Below are 22,293 nucleotides of genomic sequence, written 5' to 3'. Positions count from 1 at the left end.
TGGCAATGTGCCCCTCTACAAAGGCATAAAATGTCCTTTAAATTTCGTCATGAAACCCACGTGACACGGCTCCTCAGGGTAGCAAACCCACGCTTTGCAGGATACGCGACAAATGCACTGGGTATGTGTCACTTTTCAATGAACGGCTTTCGCGGCAACGCTTTAGCTTGGTGGTTTATGAATGCATTTGGTAGGTGACTCTCTTTAATGAACATCCCGCAAACTTAGTTCAGTGAGTATTTCACGCTAGGTGTGCTGCAAGCGAGGGAATAATTACCCGCGTTCGCACGCGCCGTTGCGTAATGGTCCTTGTCTCGGAGGTCACGCGCGGACTTCTCGGAAGTGGTACCAGGTAGCGCAGCGTTTCTAAAAAGAAGCGCGAGTGGAGCCTGGCTGCCGGATCTCACGTTCCTGATCGTTCGCACGCACCGGCGCCTCATGCATTTGAGACGCCATGCGCGGACTTCGTGACGCCTCCGCTAGGTGGAACCGAGTGCTCTTACGGAAGAGAGAAATAGGAGTCTCGCTACCGTACACCCCTCGTACATAACTCCTTTTGACAATGCCAATGTGTTGTGTCGCTATAGTGATTCAATGCTAAACACATTATCGTCGACAGGCCTCATGCGATGGTTTCTGCCGAATCTCTTTGTCGTTGAAGAATAGTAGATGCCCAGTGACCTGTGTTGGCGTCGAAAAGTTCATTGCATGGGCATATACCCTGTGGTTGCACATACACAGTGACCCAAGTTGATGTGAAAGAGGTTCATTCGCAGCGCAAGTCAGTTTTACATAATGCCAGAAGGTGGAGGAAGTGTCATGAAAGGGATAAACAATTTCATCCACCAGAGTGTAGCACGAAGCTACAAACGACAACCTTATGGGTTTTTCAGAAATAAAGCTTCGCAGATGACGAAAACGTGGTCGTGGTCCGGGATTCTATCCCGGGCCTAACGCCTTTCCGCGGCGGTCCCTCTACCATGGGATCTGGCCGGGAGTCGCAGCGTAAGGGTAAACTAATCAACAACTCGAAGCACCGGGACAATGAATATGGCAGAACAGTTTCGCAGAATCTCGCAAGAGCAAGGAAGTGTCATCAAAATGAAAATTGTCGTTCTCTCCACGGTAGCACGAAGCTAGAAAAGAAATCCACAAGGGTTCCTCAGAAAGAAAGCTTCGCAATGGAGGAAGAAGTAGTCCTGGTTCACGACTGGAGACCTAGCCCAACACCTTGCCGGGCGGTCAATCTACCATCTGAGCTAACCTAGAGGTTACCAGATCGCTGTGCGAAGTCACATTAATCAGCAGCACGAAGCGCCGGGTTACTGAATAAGGCGAATTAGTTCTGCGGAATTCCGCAAGATGGATAAAGTGTCAGGAAAGGGAAAATTGTCATCTAAGCTAATGTAGCGCGAAGCTAGGAATAAAACCCAGACGCCTTTCTAAGGAAAAAAGTTCCGCTGTTTAGGAAGAAGTAATCCTCGTCCGGGATTCTAGCCACGGACAAACGCCTTTCCGGGGCGGTCGCTCTACCATGAGACCTGACTGGGAGGCCAGAAGATTGCAGCGCGAGGGCAAACTAATCAACAACTTGAAGCACCGGGCAGTGAATATGGCAGAATAGTTTTGCAGAATCCCGCAAGATCGAGGAAGTGTCTTTAAAGGAAAATTTTCATACTCTCGACTGCAGCACGAAGCTGCAAAAGAAACCCATAAGGGTTTCTTAGAAATAAATATTCGCAGCTGAGGAAAAAATAGTCCTGCTTCGCGATTGGAGACCCAGCCCAACGCTTTTCCGGGCGTTCACTCTACGATCTGAGCTTATCCTGAGGTTAACAGATCAAAGCGACGGCAAAATAATCAACAAATCGAAGCGCCGGGATACTAATAAGGCAAATCAGTTTTTCGGAATACAGCAAGATCGAGGAAGTGTAGTCAAAGGGAAAATTCTCAGAGTCTCGACTGTAGCACGAAGCTAGAAGAAAAACGAACACGCGTTCTCGGAAAGAAAGCTTCGCAGTTGAAAAAAGTCGCAATTTCACCCGTAAGCCGAAGCATCGATTACTATAGCAAATTATTACAGAGCTATACGAAGCAAGCATAGTAGTCTTATGAACCGTATAAACTTCTAAACATTTGCTCGCTAGCTGAATTAACAAGCATATGGTGTCAGCGTTCAGATGGAAACATCAGCACATCACACTCGCTGAGCGCGGACACACAACACTGGTGTGAGCAAGAAGCAGCAACAGCGAATGAAGTGACACCTTCGTGCGGTATTAGCGGAGTATTAGCGGAGAATTTGGAGGGGCACCCTCTCGCGAGTGACGTCACGGCCAGGACGCCACTCGCTCCGGCTCGCTCGGCTGCCACGTGCGCTCGTTTTCTTGGTGCGTGCTTGGGGTATTGGAGGCTTGAGCCGTACTTACACAAGGTTATTTCGGATCATTTCTGTTTGCCATACGTGGACCGCAGTTTCTTCTTTGAAACTTCGTCAGCCATGACTATTTGAGACTTGGATATCGCAAGCTATGTAGCGCTGAAGGGGTCTACTGGTCTTGCAAAGCATATATGCACCCTGTCCATAAATTTTGCTTAAAAAGAACGTCAGCAAGTTCTACACGCGAAGTTATTTATGATGTTCCTCTAAACACTTAACATTCCCTTATTACTTAAGTATGAGAGACATAGCAATTTACATGGAAGAAATACCTTGGTATTTGGTGTCAACATTATAAATCCATGTTAGAAGGACACTGTTCAGCGAAGCTTTCATCATAATTCTTATCACTTTGGTGAGTTGTTTAGTCAAATGTGGCAACTGTATTAAGGCCTAAATGGAAGAGATAGGCGCGCATTTCGCGTGAAAAGGTTTGGTACTACTTTATCGTTCTCTAAAATAGGCACCCAGAAACACATTGGCTGTTAACACGACGGCGCATCGTGTATAGTACACATACACTTCACGAATATCATAAGAGCAATCATATGAAAGAAAATTTCGTGGTTATAGATCGAGAACCATGCAATCACCTGCAAGCGATGAAATGTGTCATAGTGGCGCTCACTCGCTTTCATCGACGATCTGGCACGTCCCACCCGCAACGGAAGCAACCGACGGTCGTTATGGCGAGGTGCGCTTTGTTCGCGAAATGCAGCATTTCTCTACAACTTTGAATTGAAACCATGAAGTAGCTCTTTACAGCTCCAATTACAGTGCCTATAGTATGCTCGAGGCACTACAGCGCAGCTTAGGCTGCGTTGAAATGGAAAATGCAAACACGTCCTACCTCAACATGTCTCAATCCCGCGTTGTTGAATTACACAGACTGAACACTATTTGCTTCGTCAGTGCATAAAAGAAAACCTCGCGTACCCGCCTCTTAATGAAGACACCATAAGTCTCACATGAACACTTGACCTCCACTGGGGAACAATGATATCTTCAATATGTGCAACACTACTAATAAATGGGCCTTAGGCTTCTTGCTGGCCGCAGCGAACCGGTCCAAAATGCATGTTTCACTCAAATATTTGACAGCAGCAGCCTGTGTGAGTTCTTCAAACAGATTCATCATGTATGTTTCTCAAGAAAGAAGCACCAGGAAATTACTGAAGTGAGTTGAACGTGTAGCACGGAAAGGAAATAAATATTGGTACATTCCTTTCTGTGTGCTGCAAACAGCTGTAAACCTCAATCAGCTTTGCATCAAGTTACCGCCACTTAAATTTAACCGGTGAAGAACGGCCTAATTTTGAGAACCAGTTAAAACGCAAGTGGTGCTGGCCGAATATAAAGTGCAGTGGTAGTTAAGCCCTCGTGTTACTGCGGAGTGTTTCTGTGAAGAAATAGAAAAATTTGATATTATACCGTGAACTATTCGTCGTGAGCAAACATGTTTTAGCGGGTTAAAATCAAGAGAAATGATGTAGAAATCATATATAGTCAGCGTTTATTTGTGACACGCATATTGCACCATGGTGGGTATGGAATCTTAACTAGATTCTTATCTGCTGTGCTTTTGCGTCTATGCTTTTATTATTCACGTGAGCTACCACTGGAAAGTGTAGATCCACGCATGAGAAACCTGTAATGGGCTGGTTCGAGCTCCATCGGGTGGCTCTATAGCCTTGCCTTCGAGAAATATATTGTCCTCTTGGAAATAAGCTCCTTGATTACATTTTCGCGAACGAAGACATCGTAAAATATATATTTGACAGGCCCGTCAAAGTATACAAGCATTGGGAAGGAGAGCGAACAAACGGAAACACTGCAGAAGGCGTGCGGACACCGCCCGAACTGCAGCAGACCACAGGCCCCAGTCCGTGCCCTGACGTCACGCGAGCGGCGCTCGGAGCGCCCCTCTAGGTCGTTCTCGGGGCTAATGGGGCTTCAACGCAAGAGCGGCGGACACACAGCGCCCCCAAAGGCATAAGTCGTCTGCGGATCATTTTCACAACACGCAACACACAACACGCGCGCGCGACCGTGCGCGGCCCAACTAAGTGCAACACGTGTGTAGGTGGAGTCGAAACCGCACTCCCTCCTTACCGTGCTGCCTCCCTGCTTGCCTCCATATATGGTGTGCGAGACTGAGCCGCGGTCATCAGTTCGCCTAGCGCTCGGTCGCAAAATTCGCAGTTGCTGTCGGAGCGCAAAGCCGCCCCCTCCAACCCCCCCCCCCCTCAAGGGCCTTTCGCGCGACGGAAAACTGCGCGTTTCCGTCCGCTTTCTGAATTCGCGCGCGTCAGATGGAGCCGTGATCGTCGAATTCGCTCGCGTCCTTTCACTCGCATATGCAGCATACGACACGCGGCGTTGTTCTGGTCATCCTTGGATTTTATGCGGAACATCACGGCGACGGCAAGAATGCGCTCGCAGTGTCCATATAAGTGTTATCGCAATAAAAGTAGTCCGGGTCGGGGATTGTAGACCTAGCCCAATGCCTATCATGGTGGTCGCTCTGCTATGTCAGCTAATGCGGAGGTTAGTAGATCGCAGCGCGAGGGCAAATTAATCAGCAGCTCTAAACGCAGGAAGGCGAATCAGTTTTGGGGAATCCCGCAAGGTGGAGGAAGTGTCATGAAAGCGAAAATCTTCTTCCACCAAATGTTGCACGAAGCTACAAATGAAGCCAGACGGGCTTCTGAGGAACAAAGTTCCGTTGTTGAGCAATAATTCCTCGTTGTCTAGGTTTCGAACTCGGTGCCAATGCCTTTCCTGGCTGTCCCTCTACCGGCCAATCTAACCAGGAGGCTATTAGATAGGAGGGCGAGGGTTTCACTTTGTACCTTCGTGCTACATTCGGGTGGATGACAAGCTTCCCTTTCAAGTTCAGTCATGTTCCCCACATATCCAGTTTATAATTTTTGGCAGTTGTGAAGTAGGCATCAAAGAGCTTCTATGAACAGTAGTACATAGCAAGTAGTACATAGCCAGTGACGCAAGTTGTTCCGATGATTGGTCTCGAAATTGTTCCCTCAGCATCAACAGCCCGATGTGTTGCTCGTTAGACCATGCACTGCCCAGCAACCTCAGTTCGCGGGAGAACGGTTGGATGCATAAAAAGATGGCCAGACAGAGCGAAAGCCTCGAGAAAATACATCTGGCACCCTAAGAATGCTAATCGCATTAATAACAGAATATTACACGATAACTTCACGAGACGACCATTGTTTAAGAAATTGCGGCTCGTGGCAGGCGAGTGTGCTGCATGCGCTACTATTGTTGATTCCTGAATACGCTGCTGACTGATGTTTCATGTTGAGCCGGCATGATAGACACAATGGCGAAGATAATAACATATTTAGAACTGAGGTTAAACAGCGCGAATAAAACGAGGACACGAGAAAACAAATACCACAGCAAGCTTGTCCATGGTATTTGCTTCCTCATGCCTTTGCCTTATTCGAGCTGTTTAACCTCAGTTCTAAATATGAACCAACTAGCCCTCATCAAGACTTTACAATAACATAGTAAAGCGCAGGCGATTTCCTTGTACACAAAGACGCGTACTATATATGCTTACGCATTCTTTTCCCTCAAGTGTTCATATGCAGATGCAGCGAATTTCTTCGTCCGCTACTATTCCGTACTTGTGCCATTCTTTTCGAGCAACGTTTTCTTGTCGCTATGCTACTGCTGCAAACGGGTATTTGAACGATGTTGGCTGCAATATTGTGCACAAAACTTTTTCAGACTGTGTTACGAACAGAGCCCTTCGTAGCTGGAAGGCTGGAGGAGAACTTCTCCAGGGCTTCGGAGTTTCTACCTGAAAGGTGGCTGCGATCGAGCGATGATCATTCGTCCAAGACGAATGACGATACTTGGAACCTGCACCCATTCGCCTCTCTCCCATTCAGCATTGGACCAAGAATGTGCATTGGCAGAAGAATCGCTGAGATGGAGTTGTGCATTCTTGTGGCGAAGGTACGTTCCACAGCGCAAAGAAATTACGAAATATCAATGAGAGGCAGCGCACATGTGCAGCGATACGTTGGTGAAGCGGTTAATTAAGTTCAATCGAAAGCGGTGCTTAGAATCGTGTAAACAAGGAAAAACACTTTTTTAATGCGCACAAGTAAGAAGGTGACAGCGCAGAGTACACACTAACAGCGAAGTTACTGCTCAGATTTCGGGAATATATATATTGGACTTGTTGGAAGGAGAAAAGATAGGGAGTGAATTAGCTGCGTAGCCACACGTGCAAGAAAAGGCATCGTCTCAAGATATGCTGGTACTCGTTATCTAAAAGGGTAATTGAAGGCGTACTCACGTATTTCTTTTCACCTGCATCGCGAATAATAAAGGTATGAAGGATTTCGCATGCTCTTTTGTCACTGTATTTAGCTGCAACTTGGCAATCGTCCAAACTAGGGGTTCACTTGTACTTGGAACAACACCACTTGCCATGTGGCTGCCAGCAGACTTGCGCATCAGATTCGCGTGCTCTATTCGTCATCATCATCATTATCAGCCTGGTTAAGCCCAAGGATACAGGCCTCTCGCATGCTTCTCCAACTACCGCGGTCGTGTACAAATTGTGGTCATGTCTTCCCTGCAAATTTCTTAATCTCATCCGCCCACCTAACTTGCTGCCGCCCCTGCTACGCTTCCCTTCCCTTGGAATCCAGTCCGTAACCCTAATGACCATCGGTTATCTTCCCTCCTCATTACATGTCCTGCCCATGCCCCCCCATTTCTTTTTCTTTATTTCAACTAAGATGTCATTCACTCGCGTTTGTTCCCTCTCCCAATCTGCTGTTTTCTTATCCCATAACGCTACACCTATCATTCTTCTTTCCATAGCTCCTTGCGAAGTACTGAATTTAAGTAGAACCCTTTTCCTAAGCCTCCAGATTCCTGCCCCGTACGTGAAGTACTGCTAGGCGGTGGTTAATACATCACGTTGTCGGGCCAATGTAGCAGTGGCCAAACGACAATGAAATGCGGTAGATAACACCTATGCTGCAGTCTAGGATACTTTTTTGTATGTTTACTATTACAGCCGGGCCTGAATGTGCAATCTTAGTGTGAGGCGCTTACAAATGGACCCTAGCTTATGCCGTATTGTATTTAAAATACAAGCGTGAGACCTGCTTTCTCAATAATGCTTTTCAGGCGATTGGGCAGTATGTGAACGTAAGGCTTAGCATAAATATTTGCCTTGGGTTCCTCCTCAAAGGCGGCTTGTCTTGCACTTCTTTCTTAACTCTTATAATTCGCAACAAGCGATTCCGCTATGCCTGAGAGCAGGTTGCCAAGGAAGCCTGCAGCATTTACAGGGTGTCTACCAACCGGGAAAACCGGCAATTCTCAGGGATTTTGAGTAGTCTGGAAAAAAGTCAGGGAAAACTCAGGGAATTTGGGCCTCTATCAGGGAAAATTAGCGGCAATTTTATTGAAAGCGTCGAAACACGCGGTAATGCTGGCTCGAGAAACAGACAGGAATCGTAATGAATCGTCTTTGACGCCCTGTCGTCGGCTGCAGGAGTTGCTAGTGTGCACTCAACGACCGCCTTTGCGGATTCCCGATAATTTGGACGGCTTCGCGGCATCGCGACGTACCCCATAGGGTCAACGTATCAGAACGTGTGAAATTTCGGACGCAAGAACTCTTCGCCGTCCGATTTTCCGGATGTTTTGCCCTGACCGCAGGTCCAAAGCGCCAATAATCAACGGCACCACTACCGCCGTTTTGATTACTTCGCCACCTCGAACCGGCACTCTCGCACGCGGATCCGCTGGCAGCCATTGCCACCACTGCGGCAACGCTAGGCCTAGCTGCTTCGACGTTCGCTATGAAGCTTCTTGCCGTTGGGTGCCGAGTTTTTTATTAAAAGAATTAGCTACTGTCAGCAATTGCACGGACTCCGCCTTTGAGTTCCTCGCGATTGGCTTAGAAACTTAGAAAACACGGCGCGTTGCATAATGCCGGTTCCCGAAAGTTAGCTTCGCTTCTGTACAGAAATCTTACATGGTGAAGCATGCACAAAAGTATTGCAGTGAAGCATAACAAGCGTGGGAAGGGGCTATTGCCACGGAAAACATATGTATTCCTTAATTATACACACGTGCACCCGGTATTTCCTGTCGCAGTACGTGCACCGATATGCCTAATATGTGTACCGACAGGCCTTCAGAGCGTTTTCGAACGTGCCTGTGGCGGTTTGAGCCCCTAAGGGCAGTAAATGACACGCATTTATTTTTTCGGCCGATTTTTCGAACATATTCGCGACTCCTAAGGAGTTCTAAAAATCGGCCGTGGTCAGTGCAACTGACCAACATGCTTCAAATGGTCCTTGGGGCGAACGAGTGGCAGAAGGAGGACAAGAACAGAAATGATGTACGCATTGAGGAATAAACGGGAAAGGAAGCTTGCTGCCGCCGTTTTGAAGGAGCTTGAGCTGAAAAAACAAAGTTTTGGCTGATGCCGAGATGCAGGTGTCCCTCATCCAAACCAAAATAAGCTCGTTAAAGCAGTGAAACACAACACTCAGGCGTCATGCTTCGGCTGAGAGTATGTCAGGACAGTTGAGGTTGACTTACGAGTGGTTGAGAGAGAATCTCCATTGTGACAGAGTTCGGGCCTCATGCCACTGAGCTTGCTATCAGTTGACAGAAATAGCTCATATTCGAATATATTTGCTTCTATGTGCATCTCCTTTTTATTCGTATTTTTGAATGTCCGACTTCATTTGCAATTTTTTTCGAAGACACTTTATTTGCTGTGCATTTTACTAACACCTGCCTTCTATTCTCTTTTTGAATAAACACTACTCCTTAGTATTCAAATTGGATTAAGTCGCTTTTTTATTTGTTTCATGTGCTTACTCGAGAGCCACAGAATCAGGCGATATGTTTTCAGCCCGTCTTGACATAAAACATAGTTCTGCATCACTCAGGGATATGTGCAAAGGCACTCAGGGAAACCTGGAAAACTCAGGGAATTTGGAAATGTCAACTTGGTAGACACCCTGATTTAGTATTTCAACTTTCCATTGAAAGATTATTTTACCCTGGGGGTGGCAGCATCTTGACAACGATGCATGCATGCTTTTCTATCCCCACTTAACAAGCTTCGAATGTGAGGAACTAAACGGGAGCAGGTTTTCTCTTAAGCAAGGGGCATATTTCCAACAGATATGTTTCTGCATGAAAAAAAAAAATTCTACTCTAACAACCTCAGCTTGTTATTCACCGCAAACTCAGCTGTCAATCCCACGTTAGGAAAAAAAATGGCAAAAGCCTTTTCGACGTTTTGCCGAGCGTCGCACTGCTATGCAGGAAAAATTACTAAGAAGTTGTCAACATAGCGGAATATCAAAACGGCCGTTGTTTCATCAAGGTTAGCCTTCAGGCACCTGTCATACCGAGCAATATGACTGAGGACTGGGGCCAAACGCGACCCAATGCACACACCCTGATTTTCAATGAACCACCTGTGCTACCGGATGATGACCGCCCACTGAAAGCAAAAGTTCAAGAGTCAGCATAGTTTTCTCTGTCTGTACCGCAAAGTTCAAAAGAACCTCAGATTCTGTGTAACGCTGAACGCATTTTTTAACTTCCTCACAGAAGACGGCTTGAGGCAGAGACTACAAGAGGTCCTTCATGGAAATGGAGAAAGCACTTACACAGTGCGGGTAACCATCCATGAGGAAGTCGGCTACATCTTGTGGTTTCCTGATGAGAAATAGATGTTCATTGAGAGCTGAAATTTCTACCTGAGAATACTTGCCCACATGTCACAACCAGAAATTGCGCTCGGAAACGATGACCATAAAGCGGCACAGGTATTTGTGTGCCTTGGCGCTTCAGAAAACTGAGAGGCTTGTGTCCTTACACGTGCTCCCTGACAAGACTACTCTTACTAGTCCAGTCACCTCGCACAATGCTTGCACTTCTTCCTTCGCTCTCGTGGGTTCAACTTTCATCAGGAGCCTGAAGGAATCTGTGGACGGTAATGGCAATAGAAATGGTGCAATGTAGCGATAGACAATATTTCCGAAGTGCGGTTTATTTACCACATGTAGTGGTAATTCTTAGACTTTTGTGGATTCGGCTATGTGCCACATACTCCGATATCGCGCTACTTTATTGTGGTACTCGCTTGCCAAGATCGCCTACGACATAGTGGGATGACGACGACTGTATGACGCTGACGCATTCGCGATGGAATGAGAAAGTGATGGTATTGATGGGGAACCGACAAAAGGCCATGTGTTAAGGGCTTGTGTAAAGCGGTGTGTTTAATAGCTCAACTGGTAGCGTCATGGCGTAAACGAGAAAGACGACGCAGAGCAGGAACCACTACATGGCCGAGTGCCTCTCCCTCATGCCAAGGACTGGCGATCCGGCTGGTTTAGTGTTTGCATTACAGGCACCGAATAGAAGATTTGGCTGGCCTTTTCCATGTGCGCGTGCGCTCCTTCTTCCTTACAATCACCCCCGCTGCAAAAGCGGAGCCATCCTGACCACTTACGACGTGGAGACGAGTGGGTCATAGTATTGTGTCAGGCGGTGAACGGGAACAAGCACATCACGGCAGTGCCTGTCGGATGTCGGCGTAAGCGGCTCTATGATATAGTTGACCAGATAGCTGCGCTCCACGATCCGGTATGGTTCGTGATACTTGGAGAAAAGTTTTGTCGAAAGTCCAGGCATGGCACAAGACATGGACAGCAAGATCAGTGTGCCAAGGGCAAAGTTCGGGTTGGTAGTGTCGCCATAACGCTTGCATTTTTGTCGTTGTTGGTCCCTGGAGGTCAAATTTCGGGATAACTGACGGCCTTCCCCCGCATATCTGGCAATGGCTGAAAGGTAAATAAGGTAAAATCGTATCGATGGTATGGCAAGGATCGCGACTGTAGAGGAGAAAGTGTAGGGAAAATCCTATGGTACTTTGTATAGCCGTATTATATGCCTACTTGACAAACATGAGAATCATGTCCCTGTTTGTATAATCTGATGAAACTACTTGGCGAGCATGTCACCAACGGTTCAATTGAAACGCTCCGTAAACCCGTTGGTTACGGAGCGTTTGAGGATGGTACGGCGTGGTGGTTCGGTGAGGAACGCGGCATTGAGCAACCAAATCTTCAACCACCTACGAAAACACGCGGCCTCTATCCCTGAGGGGTTCCCGACGTGGGCCTTGATGAGGAATGAAACTATGGAGCAGGAAGGATGTAACGTCACTGGCGGCGACTGCAGGTAGAGCGGCGGTTTCGGCATGCCATATATGGTGATCAACTGCGGCAATACATCGTTTGCCAGCAGGTCTTCCATAGTTTCCCGTACAAGTCATTTTCCACACAGCCGAAGGTACGAGCAGGGCACAGAAGCGGTTGGAATAAACCGTGGTCCAGATGAGGCGGGGATTCGCGGCGTTCGCATAGCGGGCAGGAGGGCACAATTTTTTTGACAAACCTGAACATTCCACACCAGCAGTAACGGTGCCGCAGGCGCTCATACGTCTTGAAGACGGCTGCGTGTGCACATTGTGGGTTGGTGTGGGAATATACGCGAATATGGAAACGCAAAGTTCTCGCGATCAGAAGGGGCCACATGCGACCATCGGGCTGGTAGTTGCGTCGATACAAAAGATTGTCCCGGAGAGCGAAATGAGCAGCTTGGCGACGCAGGGAACGGGAGATGGGAGATACATGTGAGCTAGAAAGGATATCACAACAAGAAGCCACTCAGAGATCCTGGCGCTGTTCTGATGCGAAGCCGTCGATGTCGGACAACACCGCCTCAAAGGTGCAGAGGGAGGCAATGTCGGCTGGCAGCGGAGAGCGTGACAGAGCGTCGGCCTCAGTGTCCTTGCGACCGGAGCGGCAGACTATGTGTATGTCGTTGTCTTGAATGCAAAGAGCCCAGCGGGCAATGCGTCCAGAGTAGTCTTTTAAAGAAGGTAAAAAATAAAGCGCGTGATAGTCAGTCACCACGTTGAATATGTACCGTGTAAATATGGGCGAAACTTTCCGAGTGTTCAAACAATAGCCGGACATTCTTTTTCTTTGACAGTAAAGTTACGTTCCGCTTTGGTCAGTGCACGACTGGCGTAAGCAACGATGTACTCAAAGTAGCCAGGTGTGAGCTGCGCAAGAACACTGCCAAGGCCAATCCCGCTAGCACTGGTATGTACTTCAGTTGGGGCGGCGGGGTCGTAGTGTCGCAGTATAGGCGGAGACGTGAGGAGACGGCGTAAGGTCAAGAACGTGCTGTCTGATGCAGCAGTACAGGAGGATAGGTCGTTGGCACCACTTAAGAGTTGTGTCAAAAGTGACATAATCGAGACAAATTACGAACGAAGCGTCTAAAGTAAGAATAGAGGCCGATGAAGGCGCGGAGTTCTTTGAGTGTCTTAGGTTTCGGAAGCTCCGCCACAGCCCGAAATTTTGATGGGGCGGGACAGATGCCGTCTTGGGACGCCGCGTGACTTAGAATCATGAGCTTTGGCACGGTGAACTTTCACTTTTTCAGGTTCAGTTGCAGACGTGCGTTTGCTCAAGTACGTCAACGCTTCCCTAGCGTGCAGAAAATGCGTGTTGAAATCCGGGGCGAACACAGCGATATCGTCGAGGTAGCATAAACACGTGCTCCATTTGAGAACGCACAAGATATTGTCCATCATTCGTTGAAGCGTTGCAGGCGAATTGCATAGGACAAATGGCATCACGTTAAATTTGTATAAATCGTCTGGAGTAATGAATGCGTTTTAGGACTAAACCCCCCCCCCCCCCTGATATTAGGACCTGCCAGAAGCCCGAGCATAAATACAACAAAAGGAAGGATCCAGCGTCTTCCAAGCTGTCCAGTACGTCGTCAATGCGCGGTAGATGGTACACATCTTTTTCTGACTAGAACCACTGATGATGCCCACGGAAGGTTGAATGCCGTCGCGCTGAAGCATGTCGTCGACGTGCTAACTGATGACCTGACGCTCCTTGGCTGAGACACGGTACGGGCTTTGCCGCAACGGTATGTTGGAGCCAGTGTCGATGTGATGGCTGACTGTCGATGTGCGGCCCAAAAAAGGCTGAACGACGTCACCTGCGCACCTGCTGGGCAAGCAGATGAAAGCATTGCTCGGAAGTAAGGTAATCGGCAATGAAAGGAGCGAACACGTCAGGCAGTGGCCGAGCAGAAGAGGAAAGTGCACAAAAGTCAGTGAGTTCTGCATCCGAAGCAACCGGCAGTGGATAACAATCATGTCATAAAGGGGCTGAACACGGCCGATTGCTTCGCCGCAGAGAGCCGTCAATGTTGTAGGAAGCGGATTGCAGACAACAATGGAGCGGAGACCGGCTGGGATGTCAAGCGTGGCGAAAGGGAGGGGAATATCTTTGCGGGTTATGAAGAGTACCGAAGTGGGAAGAGAAGTGGCGTCGGCTAGGTGCGCATCACACAGAGCCTATAGTTCGACTTCAGCAGTTTCACAGTTGATGACGGCCTCATTTCGCGAGAGAAAGTCCCAACCAAGTCTAACGTCATGAGAGCAGGATGGCAGGACCACAAACTCTGCAACATAGCGAACACCCTGAATAATAACGTTTGCAGTGAATGCTGCTGAAGGCTGAACTGGCTGAACCCAGCACTTCCACCAATTGTAATGTAAAGCGGTGTATTCAATAATTCACATGCTAGCCTCATCGTAACCGAGAAGTCAGGCGATGCAGAGCAGGAACCGCTGGATGCGCAAGTGGATCCCCCTCGTGCCAAGCACGGGCGATCCGGCTGGCTCAGTGGTAGCACTGCAGGCACCGAATAGACGATCTGGCCGGTCTTGTACGTGTGCTCTTCTTCCTTACAATTCTTAAATTATGACGATGGTATAACCACAACAACGTGACGGCGAGATGAAGATAATGAAATAGGGTGATGGTGTTACGACGACGGTATGACGAAAACAGAAGAACCGAAAGGATGACGATCGCATGAGAAAGAAGGCATAGTGACGATGGCGCAACAACAAATGCCTAATAGCGTCTGTGTTATGACGACGCAATGTCAACGATAGCTTAATCACCACTGACTGAGAACATCATGATTACGATAGAACGATGAATAAGGAATGACGTCGATGGGCCGTCGAACATGGTATGGCGACAACGGCATGACAGCAACGGGATAACGATGCCGAAGTGCTTTCGATGGTGAAACGAAAGCATGACCACGATGTCAAGCCGACAACGCTATGACAACGAAAGCACGACGTCCACTATGACGACCATGCAGTGACGGCGATAGCAAGGGAACAACTTGAAGACAATGGGATGACGACGAGTATATGATGAAATCATGTGATGATGAATTATCGCGAAACCTCTGTAACGACGAGGGCTTGGCGATGACGGCATGACCAGACGCGGATGACCTAGCTGGAGTGAACGTGATGGTAATGTTATGATTGTATCACGGCGACGGTCTCACAACGTAAGCATGACAGCCACTGACGATAAAGCCATAACAAGGGCGCCATAATTCTGATTTACTGGTGAAAGTGTCATTACAATACAAAGAAGAAGATTGACTTCGATGGAACCTCGGAGACGGTATGACGACGACGGTCTTACAACGATAGCATGAAGTTACTCAGGTGATGACAATTTTAAAACAGCAACGTGATGACGATGACATAATGACGACTCTGTGACGACGACGGCATGACGAGAGTCAGATGAAAAAGCTGGAATGACGGTAATGCAGTGACCGCGATGTCATAATGACCCTCAACCTAGTGGCCCATGTTACTTGAAATACTGGGTAGAACTAGAACGCGTGAGGACGACAGCATGACGAGATTCAGATCACGAATCTGGAATGACAATTGAACGACCGCCACACATGCACCATGGCGGTGTGACGAGGAACGCATGCCGAGTGTATAACGACCATGGCGTGAGGACGATGGCATGAATAGTATCGGATTACGATGCTGAAATGAGCGGAATCACAACCGCGAGTTCGTACCTACTGGCTCCAGCTATTCAACTTCGGTGACTAGGTCGAGGTACATGGCATGACGACGACGGTATCACGACATTAAGATCAGGAGAATGGAATGGAAACAGTGGAACGATCACGGCGATGTCACGACCAGGAGCTCATACCTAGTCCAAGCAGTTATGTAGACAGCTTTGGCCACCAGGTCGGCGTAAGAGGATATATATATATATATATGTGTGTATATATATATATATATATATATATATATATATATATATATATATATATTGTCACAGTCGGTAATGTGGAAAGAAGACGACGCTGATGGTGGTCTTGGAGACGACGAAGAAGTGTTTTAGCAAGATCGATGCTCTACGCTTGTTGGCTCAGCCATTAAAAGCTACCTGTAAATAGACGAACGCTTCTTCCTTCCCGTAACATCATTGGTGGACGTGCGGGGTAATCGAGCAAGACGGAGCTCCGCAGCGGACGTAACCTGGCCGCCATGTCTTCCGAAGGAGACAGTTCAACCGCGGCCCCGTCGTCGCCCCCGACAGTCATCCTGGCCCAGCCTCGCGACCCTGGCATGTTTTCCGGGATTGACAACGTTGACGTCGATGACTGGTTACAGAATTATGAACGGGTCGGCGCATACAACAGGTGGGATAACACGCTTATGCTGGCTAATGTAATATTCTACCTCAAGAAAACAGCACGGGTCTGGTTCGAAACACATGAAGAAGAGATTACGAGTTGGGACCAGTGCAAACAGAAGCTTAGGGATTTGTTCGGCAAACCCGTCGGCCGCCAACGTGCTGCAAAGAAGGACCTTGGGACCCGTGTACAGACGTCCACTGAATCGTACGTGGCCTATATCCAGGACGTCCTCGCTCATTGCCGCAAAGTAGATAACAATATGGCAGAGACAGACAAGGTCAGCCACGTCTTAAAGGGCATCGCGGACGACGCGTTTAACCTGCTTGTTTATAAGAACATCACAACGGTCAATGAGATCATTAACGAATGTCGCCGCTTTGAAGACGCGAAGAGTCGCCGCATAGTTCAACAGTTTACGCGCCTACCTAATACCGCAGCTTCGTCGACGTGCGAAGACATTTGTCCACCGCGTGAGCCCACCTCCTCCGAGAACGTCGTCCGTATCGTTCGGCGAGAAATCGAAGCAGCGTCTCCTGCCACGCCTGTGACGCAGTGCTTTGACGATTCCCGGCCGCTTGTGTCACTCATTCAGTCGGTCATTCGCCAAGAACTTGCGAATGTAGGTCTTCCATCCATCTGCTCCGCCAGCCGTCCTGACTTTGCTTCGTCTGCTGCCTCTGCCCCTGTTCACCGGAGCCAATACGGTCCGTATCCGAGCTATCGCAACCCGGCCGAATGGCGCACCCATGACGATAGACCCATCTGTTTTTAACGCGATAGCGTTAAGGAGCTCGTGTCGCAGAAAAGCCGGTGTCGTCGGCGTCGGTGTCGGCGGCGTTGGCCGTGAGCGATAAATCACGGCAGGCACTTCATAAATAAAAAGCAACTTCCAAGATGGGCTGGGTGGGAATCGAACCAGGGTCTCCGGAGTGTGAGACGGAGACGTTACCACTGAGCCACGAGTTCGATGCTTCAAATCGGTACAAAAGCGCCTCTATTACTGTGGACGTGTGGCCCACATCTCTCGCCACTGTCGAAGTTCCTGGCCAGCCCACTCACGACCAAGCTTTCCCGCCTACCGCCGCTCCCCACTGAATCCTCGCCCGCCATCACTCTCCACCGAGGTTGAAGACGCACCTGACAACGCTCGAGCCACCGCGACCAGCCGATCGCCATCACCACATAGTCGCCGCTCCCGTTCGCCCCAGCTGCGTCGCTCTCCATCCCCAGCTTACCGTCGCCGCTCTCCGACGGGAAACTAACTGGGGCAGCTCCTGGAGGTGACGCTGCTCTAGAACACCGGCCTGAAATTCCTCTGCTGACCCTGCCTACTAATCGGAACCTTCTGGACGTGGACGTGGATGGATTGCCCGTTACAGCACTCATCGACACTGGAGCCCAAATTTCCATCATGAGTGCGGAGCTTCGAACGCGCTTGAAAAAGGTACTTACCCCTGCTCCGACTCGACTGCTCCAGGTCGCCGATGGTGGAACTCCGGCTGTGCTTGGAATGTGTACTGCTCGGGTCAGTGTCGCCGGTCGCCACACGTCCGTTTTGTTTAGTGTGCTTGAACGTTGCCCTCACAATGTGATCCTCGGACTCGACTTTTTGTCCGCCCATTCTGCTCTGATTGACTGTTCCGCCGATGTCGTACAACTTGACTTACCCCTACCTGTTCCCATTGACCTTCCTGCTCAAGCTCCAGCTCAGCTTTGTTCCGCGGATTTTATACGCCTGCCATCTCTTGCAGCAACCTTCATCCCTGTTTTAGCCAGCCCACCTGTACCTGATGGAGACTATGTCCTCACTCCCGCGACGTCAGTCCTGCTTTCTCACAATGTCTCCTTCCCACACACCATCGTTTCTGTTGCGGACAATCAGACATGTCTTCCGATCCTAAATTTCGGACAGTGCCCGCAAGTAGTTCCTCGAGGCATGTCTCTTGCCACGTTGTCACCAACGCACGAGTGCCACATTTCTGCTCTATCTGTTGCGCCGTCTTCGACCACTGCTCATTCTGCGCCTTCTGCATCAGCCCCGACCGATGACTTTACAAAGATGATTGCACCGGACCTCTCCACCCAACAAGCCGCACAGCTCCGTGGCCTCCTCCAGTCCTACTCCGACATTTTCGATCTGAACGATCGCCCTTTGCGTCAAACTACGGTCGTGACACATCGGATAAATACCGGCGATGCAGCACCTGTTCGCAGACGCCCATACCGGGTGTCGCCCTCTGAACGACAAGTTATCCAGAGCGAGGTTGACAAGATGCTTGCCAAAGGGATTATTGAACACTCTTCCAGTCCGTGGGCGTCCCCTGTTGTTCTCGTCAAAAAGAAGGATAACAGCTGGCGATTCTGCGTTGACTATCGTCATCTAAACACGATCACCAAGAAAGATGTGTATCCACTTCCCCGCATTGACGATGCTCTGGATTGTCTCCACGGTGCCACTTATTTTTCATCTATAGACCTTCGCTCTGGATATTGGCAAATTGCCGTGGATGACATGGACCGTGAAAAGACCGCATTCGTCACACCAGACGGCCTATATCAGTTCCGAGTAATGCCATTTGGCTTGTGCAATGCCCCGGCGACCTTTGAACGGATGATGGACATGCTCTTGCGTGGTTTGAAATGGTCCATCTGTTTGTGCTACTTGGATGACGTCATCGTCTTCTCTTCAACTTTTGCGACACATCTTGAAAGACTTTCATCTGTTCTTTCTGTTTTTCGCACCGCTGGCTTACAGCTCAACTCGTCCAAGTGCCACTTCGGTCACCGCCAAATAACTATGCTCGGACACCTTGTCGATTCGTCAGGCATTCGCCCCGACCCCGCTAAAGTTCATGCTGTGCAGAATTTCCCTGTACCAACTTGTGCCAAAGATGTTCGCAGCTTTATGGGCCTTTGCTCTTACTTCCGCAGGTTTGTGGAAAATTTCGCCCATGTTGCCCGTCCCCTGACTGACCTCCTGAGGAAAGACGTTCCTTTCTATTGGGGCACTGAACAAACGTCTGCTTTCTCGCAGCGCATCACGCTGCTTCCTACACCTCCTGTTCTCGCCCATTTTGACCCCTCCGCTCCGACAGAAATCCGCACTGACGCCAGTGGCTACGGAATCGGTGCAGTTTTAGCTCAACGCCAATGTGGGCACGACCGCGTTATCGCCTACGCCAGTCGCCTCCTCTATCCCGCCGAGCGCAATTACTCGATTACTGAGCGCGAGTGCCTCGCCCTCATTTGGGCGGTGGGCAAGTTCCGACCCTACATATATGGACGACCATTCACAGTTACAACCGACCACCACGCCCTTTGTTGGCTTTCCTCCCTCAAGGATCCCACCGGCCGCCTCGGTCGCTGGGCCCTACGGCTGCAAGAATACACCTACACTGTGGTCTACAAGTCGGGTCGTCTACATCAGGACGCCGACTGCCTGTCTCGTCATCCCGTCGATGTACCGGACGGTTTAGTGGATGTCGCACCGATCTGCGTTCTTTCCCTCTCAGCCTTGCAAGACATTGGCGCTGAACAACGACGCGACGAGTCGTTACGCCCCATTATCGAACGCCTGCTCTCTGCTCCGTCTGACCCATCCCTTCACATGTTCGTACTACAAAATGGCATCCTGTATCGCCGCAACATGCACCCCGATGGGCCCGAGCTCCTAACCGTCATTCCGTCTCATCTGCAAACGATTGTACTGCAGCAACTGCACGACGTTCCCACCGCTGGACACCTTGGCGTCACGCGGACCTATGACCGAATTCGGCGACGGTTTTTCTGGCCGCGTCTCAACCGCTCCGTCCGGCGCTATGTTGCCGCGTGTGAGTCGTGTCAACGCCGAAAACGACCAGCTGTGCCTCCTGCTGGACTGCTGCAGCCTTTGGATATACCGGCCGACCCTTTTTTTCGCGTTGGCCTTGATCTCCTTGGACCATTCCCTATATCCGAGGACGGAAATAGGTGGATTGCCGTCGCTACGGACTATACAACTCGCTATGCCATTACTAGAGCCCTACCGACCAGCTGCGCTACAGACGTCGCTGATTTCTTGCTTCACGACGTTATCTTGCACCACGGTGCACCTCGTCAACTTCTCACCGATCGTGGCAGATACTTTCTTGCCAAAGTCATAGACGACCTACTTCGATCATGTGCTACTAAACATAAACTTACTACCGCTTACCATCCTCAAACTAACGGTCTTACCGAACGCCTGAACCGCACATTAACGGACATGCTCGCAATGTATGTTTCCTCCGATCACCGCGACTGGGACATTGCTCTACCATTTGTCACGTTCGCCTACAATTCCTCGCGCCACGACACAGCTGGCTATTCACCCTTCTATCTCCTCTTCGGCCGTGAGCCGACTTTGCCTTTCGAGACACTCCTCTCGACCACGCTCGACTCGCCGACAGAGTACACTCGGGATGTAATAGCCACAGCGACCCAAGCACGCCAGATTGCCCGAATTCGTCTGTCTGCTTCCCAGACACGCCAGAAGTACCGTTACGACAAGCGCCATCACGACGTGAACTACGAACCAGGCGCTCTTGTGCTAGTATGGTATCCAGCTCGGCATGTTGGTCTTTCCGAGAAATTACTCTCGCGTTACTATGGCCCTTACCGCATCCTTCGCCAGGTGACCCCTGTCACATATGAAGTGTCACCGCTGAATGCCACGGTGCCTTCACCCCTCTCTGACATCATCCACGTCAGCCGTCTCAAACCTTACCTTTCTTCGACCGATGAGCCGCACCAATCAGGTGCTTTTTCCGACGGGGGTGATGTCACAGTCGGTAATGTGGAAAGAAGACGACGCTGATGGTGGTCTTGGAGACGACGAAGAAGTGTTTTAGCAAGATCGATGCTCTACGCTTGTTGGCTCAGCCATTAAAAGCTACCTGTAAATAGACGAACGCTTCTTCCTTCCCGTAACAATATATATATATATATATATATATATATATATATATATAAATTTTATCTGTTTTTTTATGCTGCATACAGCTTCTTTAATGCGAATAGCATTCTTTGCTTACTTAAGCTATGTTGGGCCTATCTATCTATCTATCTATCTATCTATATATATATATATATATATATGTATATATATATATAGATAGATAGATAGATGGATAGATAGATAGATAGATAGATAGATAGATAGATAGATAGATAGATAGATAGATAGATAGATAGATAGATAGATAGATAGATAGATAGGCCCAACATTGCTTAAGTAAGCAAAGAATGCTAGTCGCATTAAAGAAGCTGTATGTAGCATAAAAAAACAGATAAAATTTGTTGAATGTAGTGGATTAGCAGACGCAGCAACGAATGCAAATAATGGTAAGTGAATAATGTGCTATGAGAGTAACTTGTAAAGTGCGTAAAATGTATCGCCTGTAGTTTCTACAACATTGATGGGACATCCGTTCCAGTAATTTATCTCATGAGGAATAAATGAACATTGGTAAAGTCACATTCACGCAGCTGTTGCCTTTTTCTTTAGTAGGTTAATACGGTATGGTGAAACGTAAGTCTTCATCACTCTATAGTGAAAGTGTAGTGAAGATAACCATCTTTGTTATCTGCACAGTAGTTTAAAAGTAAGTCCTAGAAAGAAAGTAATTTGAAGCTGAGCACGTCGTCTAGACAGGTCTTCATTAGCTGCTTCTTTATTTAGTTCACACTATTTGGGTATCATAAATCACGTGAGTGAGTGAGTGAGTGAGTGAGTGAGTGAGTGAGTGAATAAACTTTATTGTAGGTCCGGCGAGGACGCGAACTCGTCGCGCACCCGGCTAGTCCCACGTCGGGACCGGCAGGTCTAGCCCACCGGCCCGGTCGCGGGCACGCTGGACGGCCAGGATTTGCTTTTCTAGAGCGGGGCTACGCAAAAGCGAGTCCCACTCCTCCTTGATGAACTTGGGGTATGTCGACCCACACTCCCACAGCATGTGCGCTAGAGTGGAGGTCTGGCCGCAGGAGGGGCAGGCGTCGTCGCGATACACGTCCGGGTAAGCCTCGTGGAGAACGGACAGACACGGATACGTACTGGTCTGCAGAAGCCTAAGCGAAACGGCTTGCGCCCTATTCAACTTGGGGTGAGGGGGTGGAAAGACCCTTCTAGACATGTAGAAGAATTTAATAAGCTCGTTGTGAGT

The 22,293-nt window shown here is 49.0% G+C and overlaps 1 protein-coding gene across 1 annotated transcript in view; it reads left to right on the top strand.

Annotated features, from left to right (window-relative positions):
- LOC142564195 (putative cytochrome P450 301a1, mitochondrial) overlaps window positions 1–22,293 on the top strand; it is a 208,962-nt gene that overhangs the window by 166,286 nt on the left and 20,383 nt on the right. Inside the window, exon 8 of the mRNA XM_075675099.1 lies at window positions 6,200–6,430. Coding sequence (XP_075531214.1) covers window positions 6,200–6,430 — 231 coding nt within the window. The remainder of the gene's footprint in view (window positions 1–6,199; window positions 6,431–22,293) is intronic.

Source organism: Dermacentor variabilis, chromosome 11 (genome assembly GCF_050947875.1).
Source record: "Dermacentor variabilis isolate Ectoservices chromosome 11, ASM5094787v1, whole genome shotgun sequence".
In the NCBI taxonomy this organism is placed as follows: Eukaryota; Metazoa; Arthropoda; class Arachnida; order Ixodida; family Ixodidae; genus Dermacentor; species Dermacentor variabilis.
Note: the sequence above shows the minus strand (reverse complement) of the source record. Positions and strands in the feature narration are given on the sequence as shown.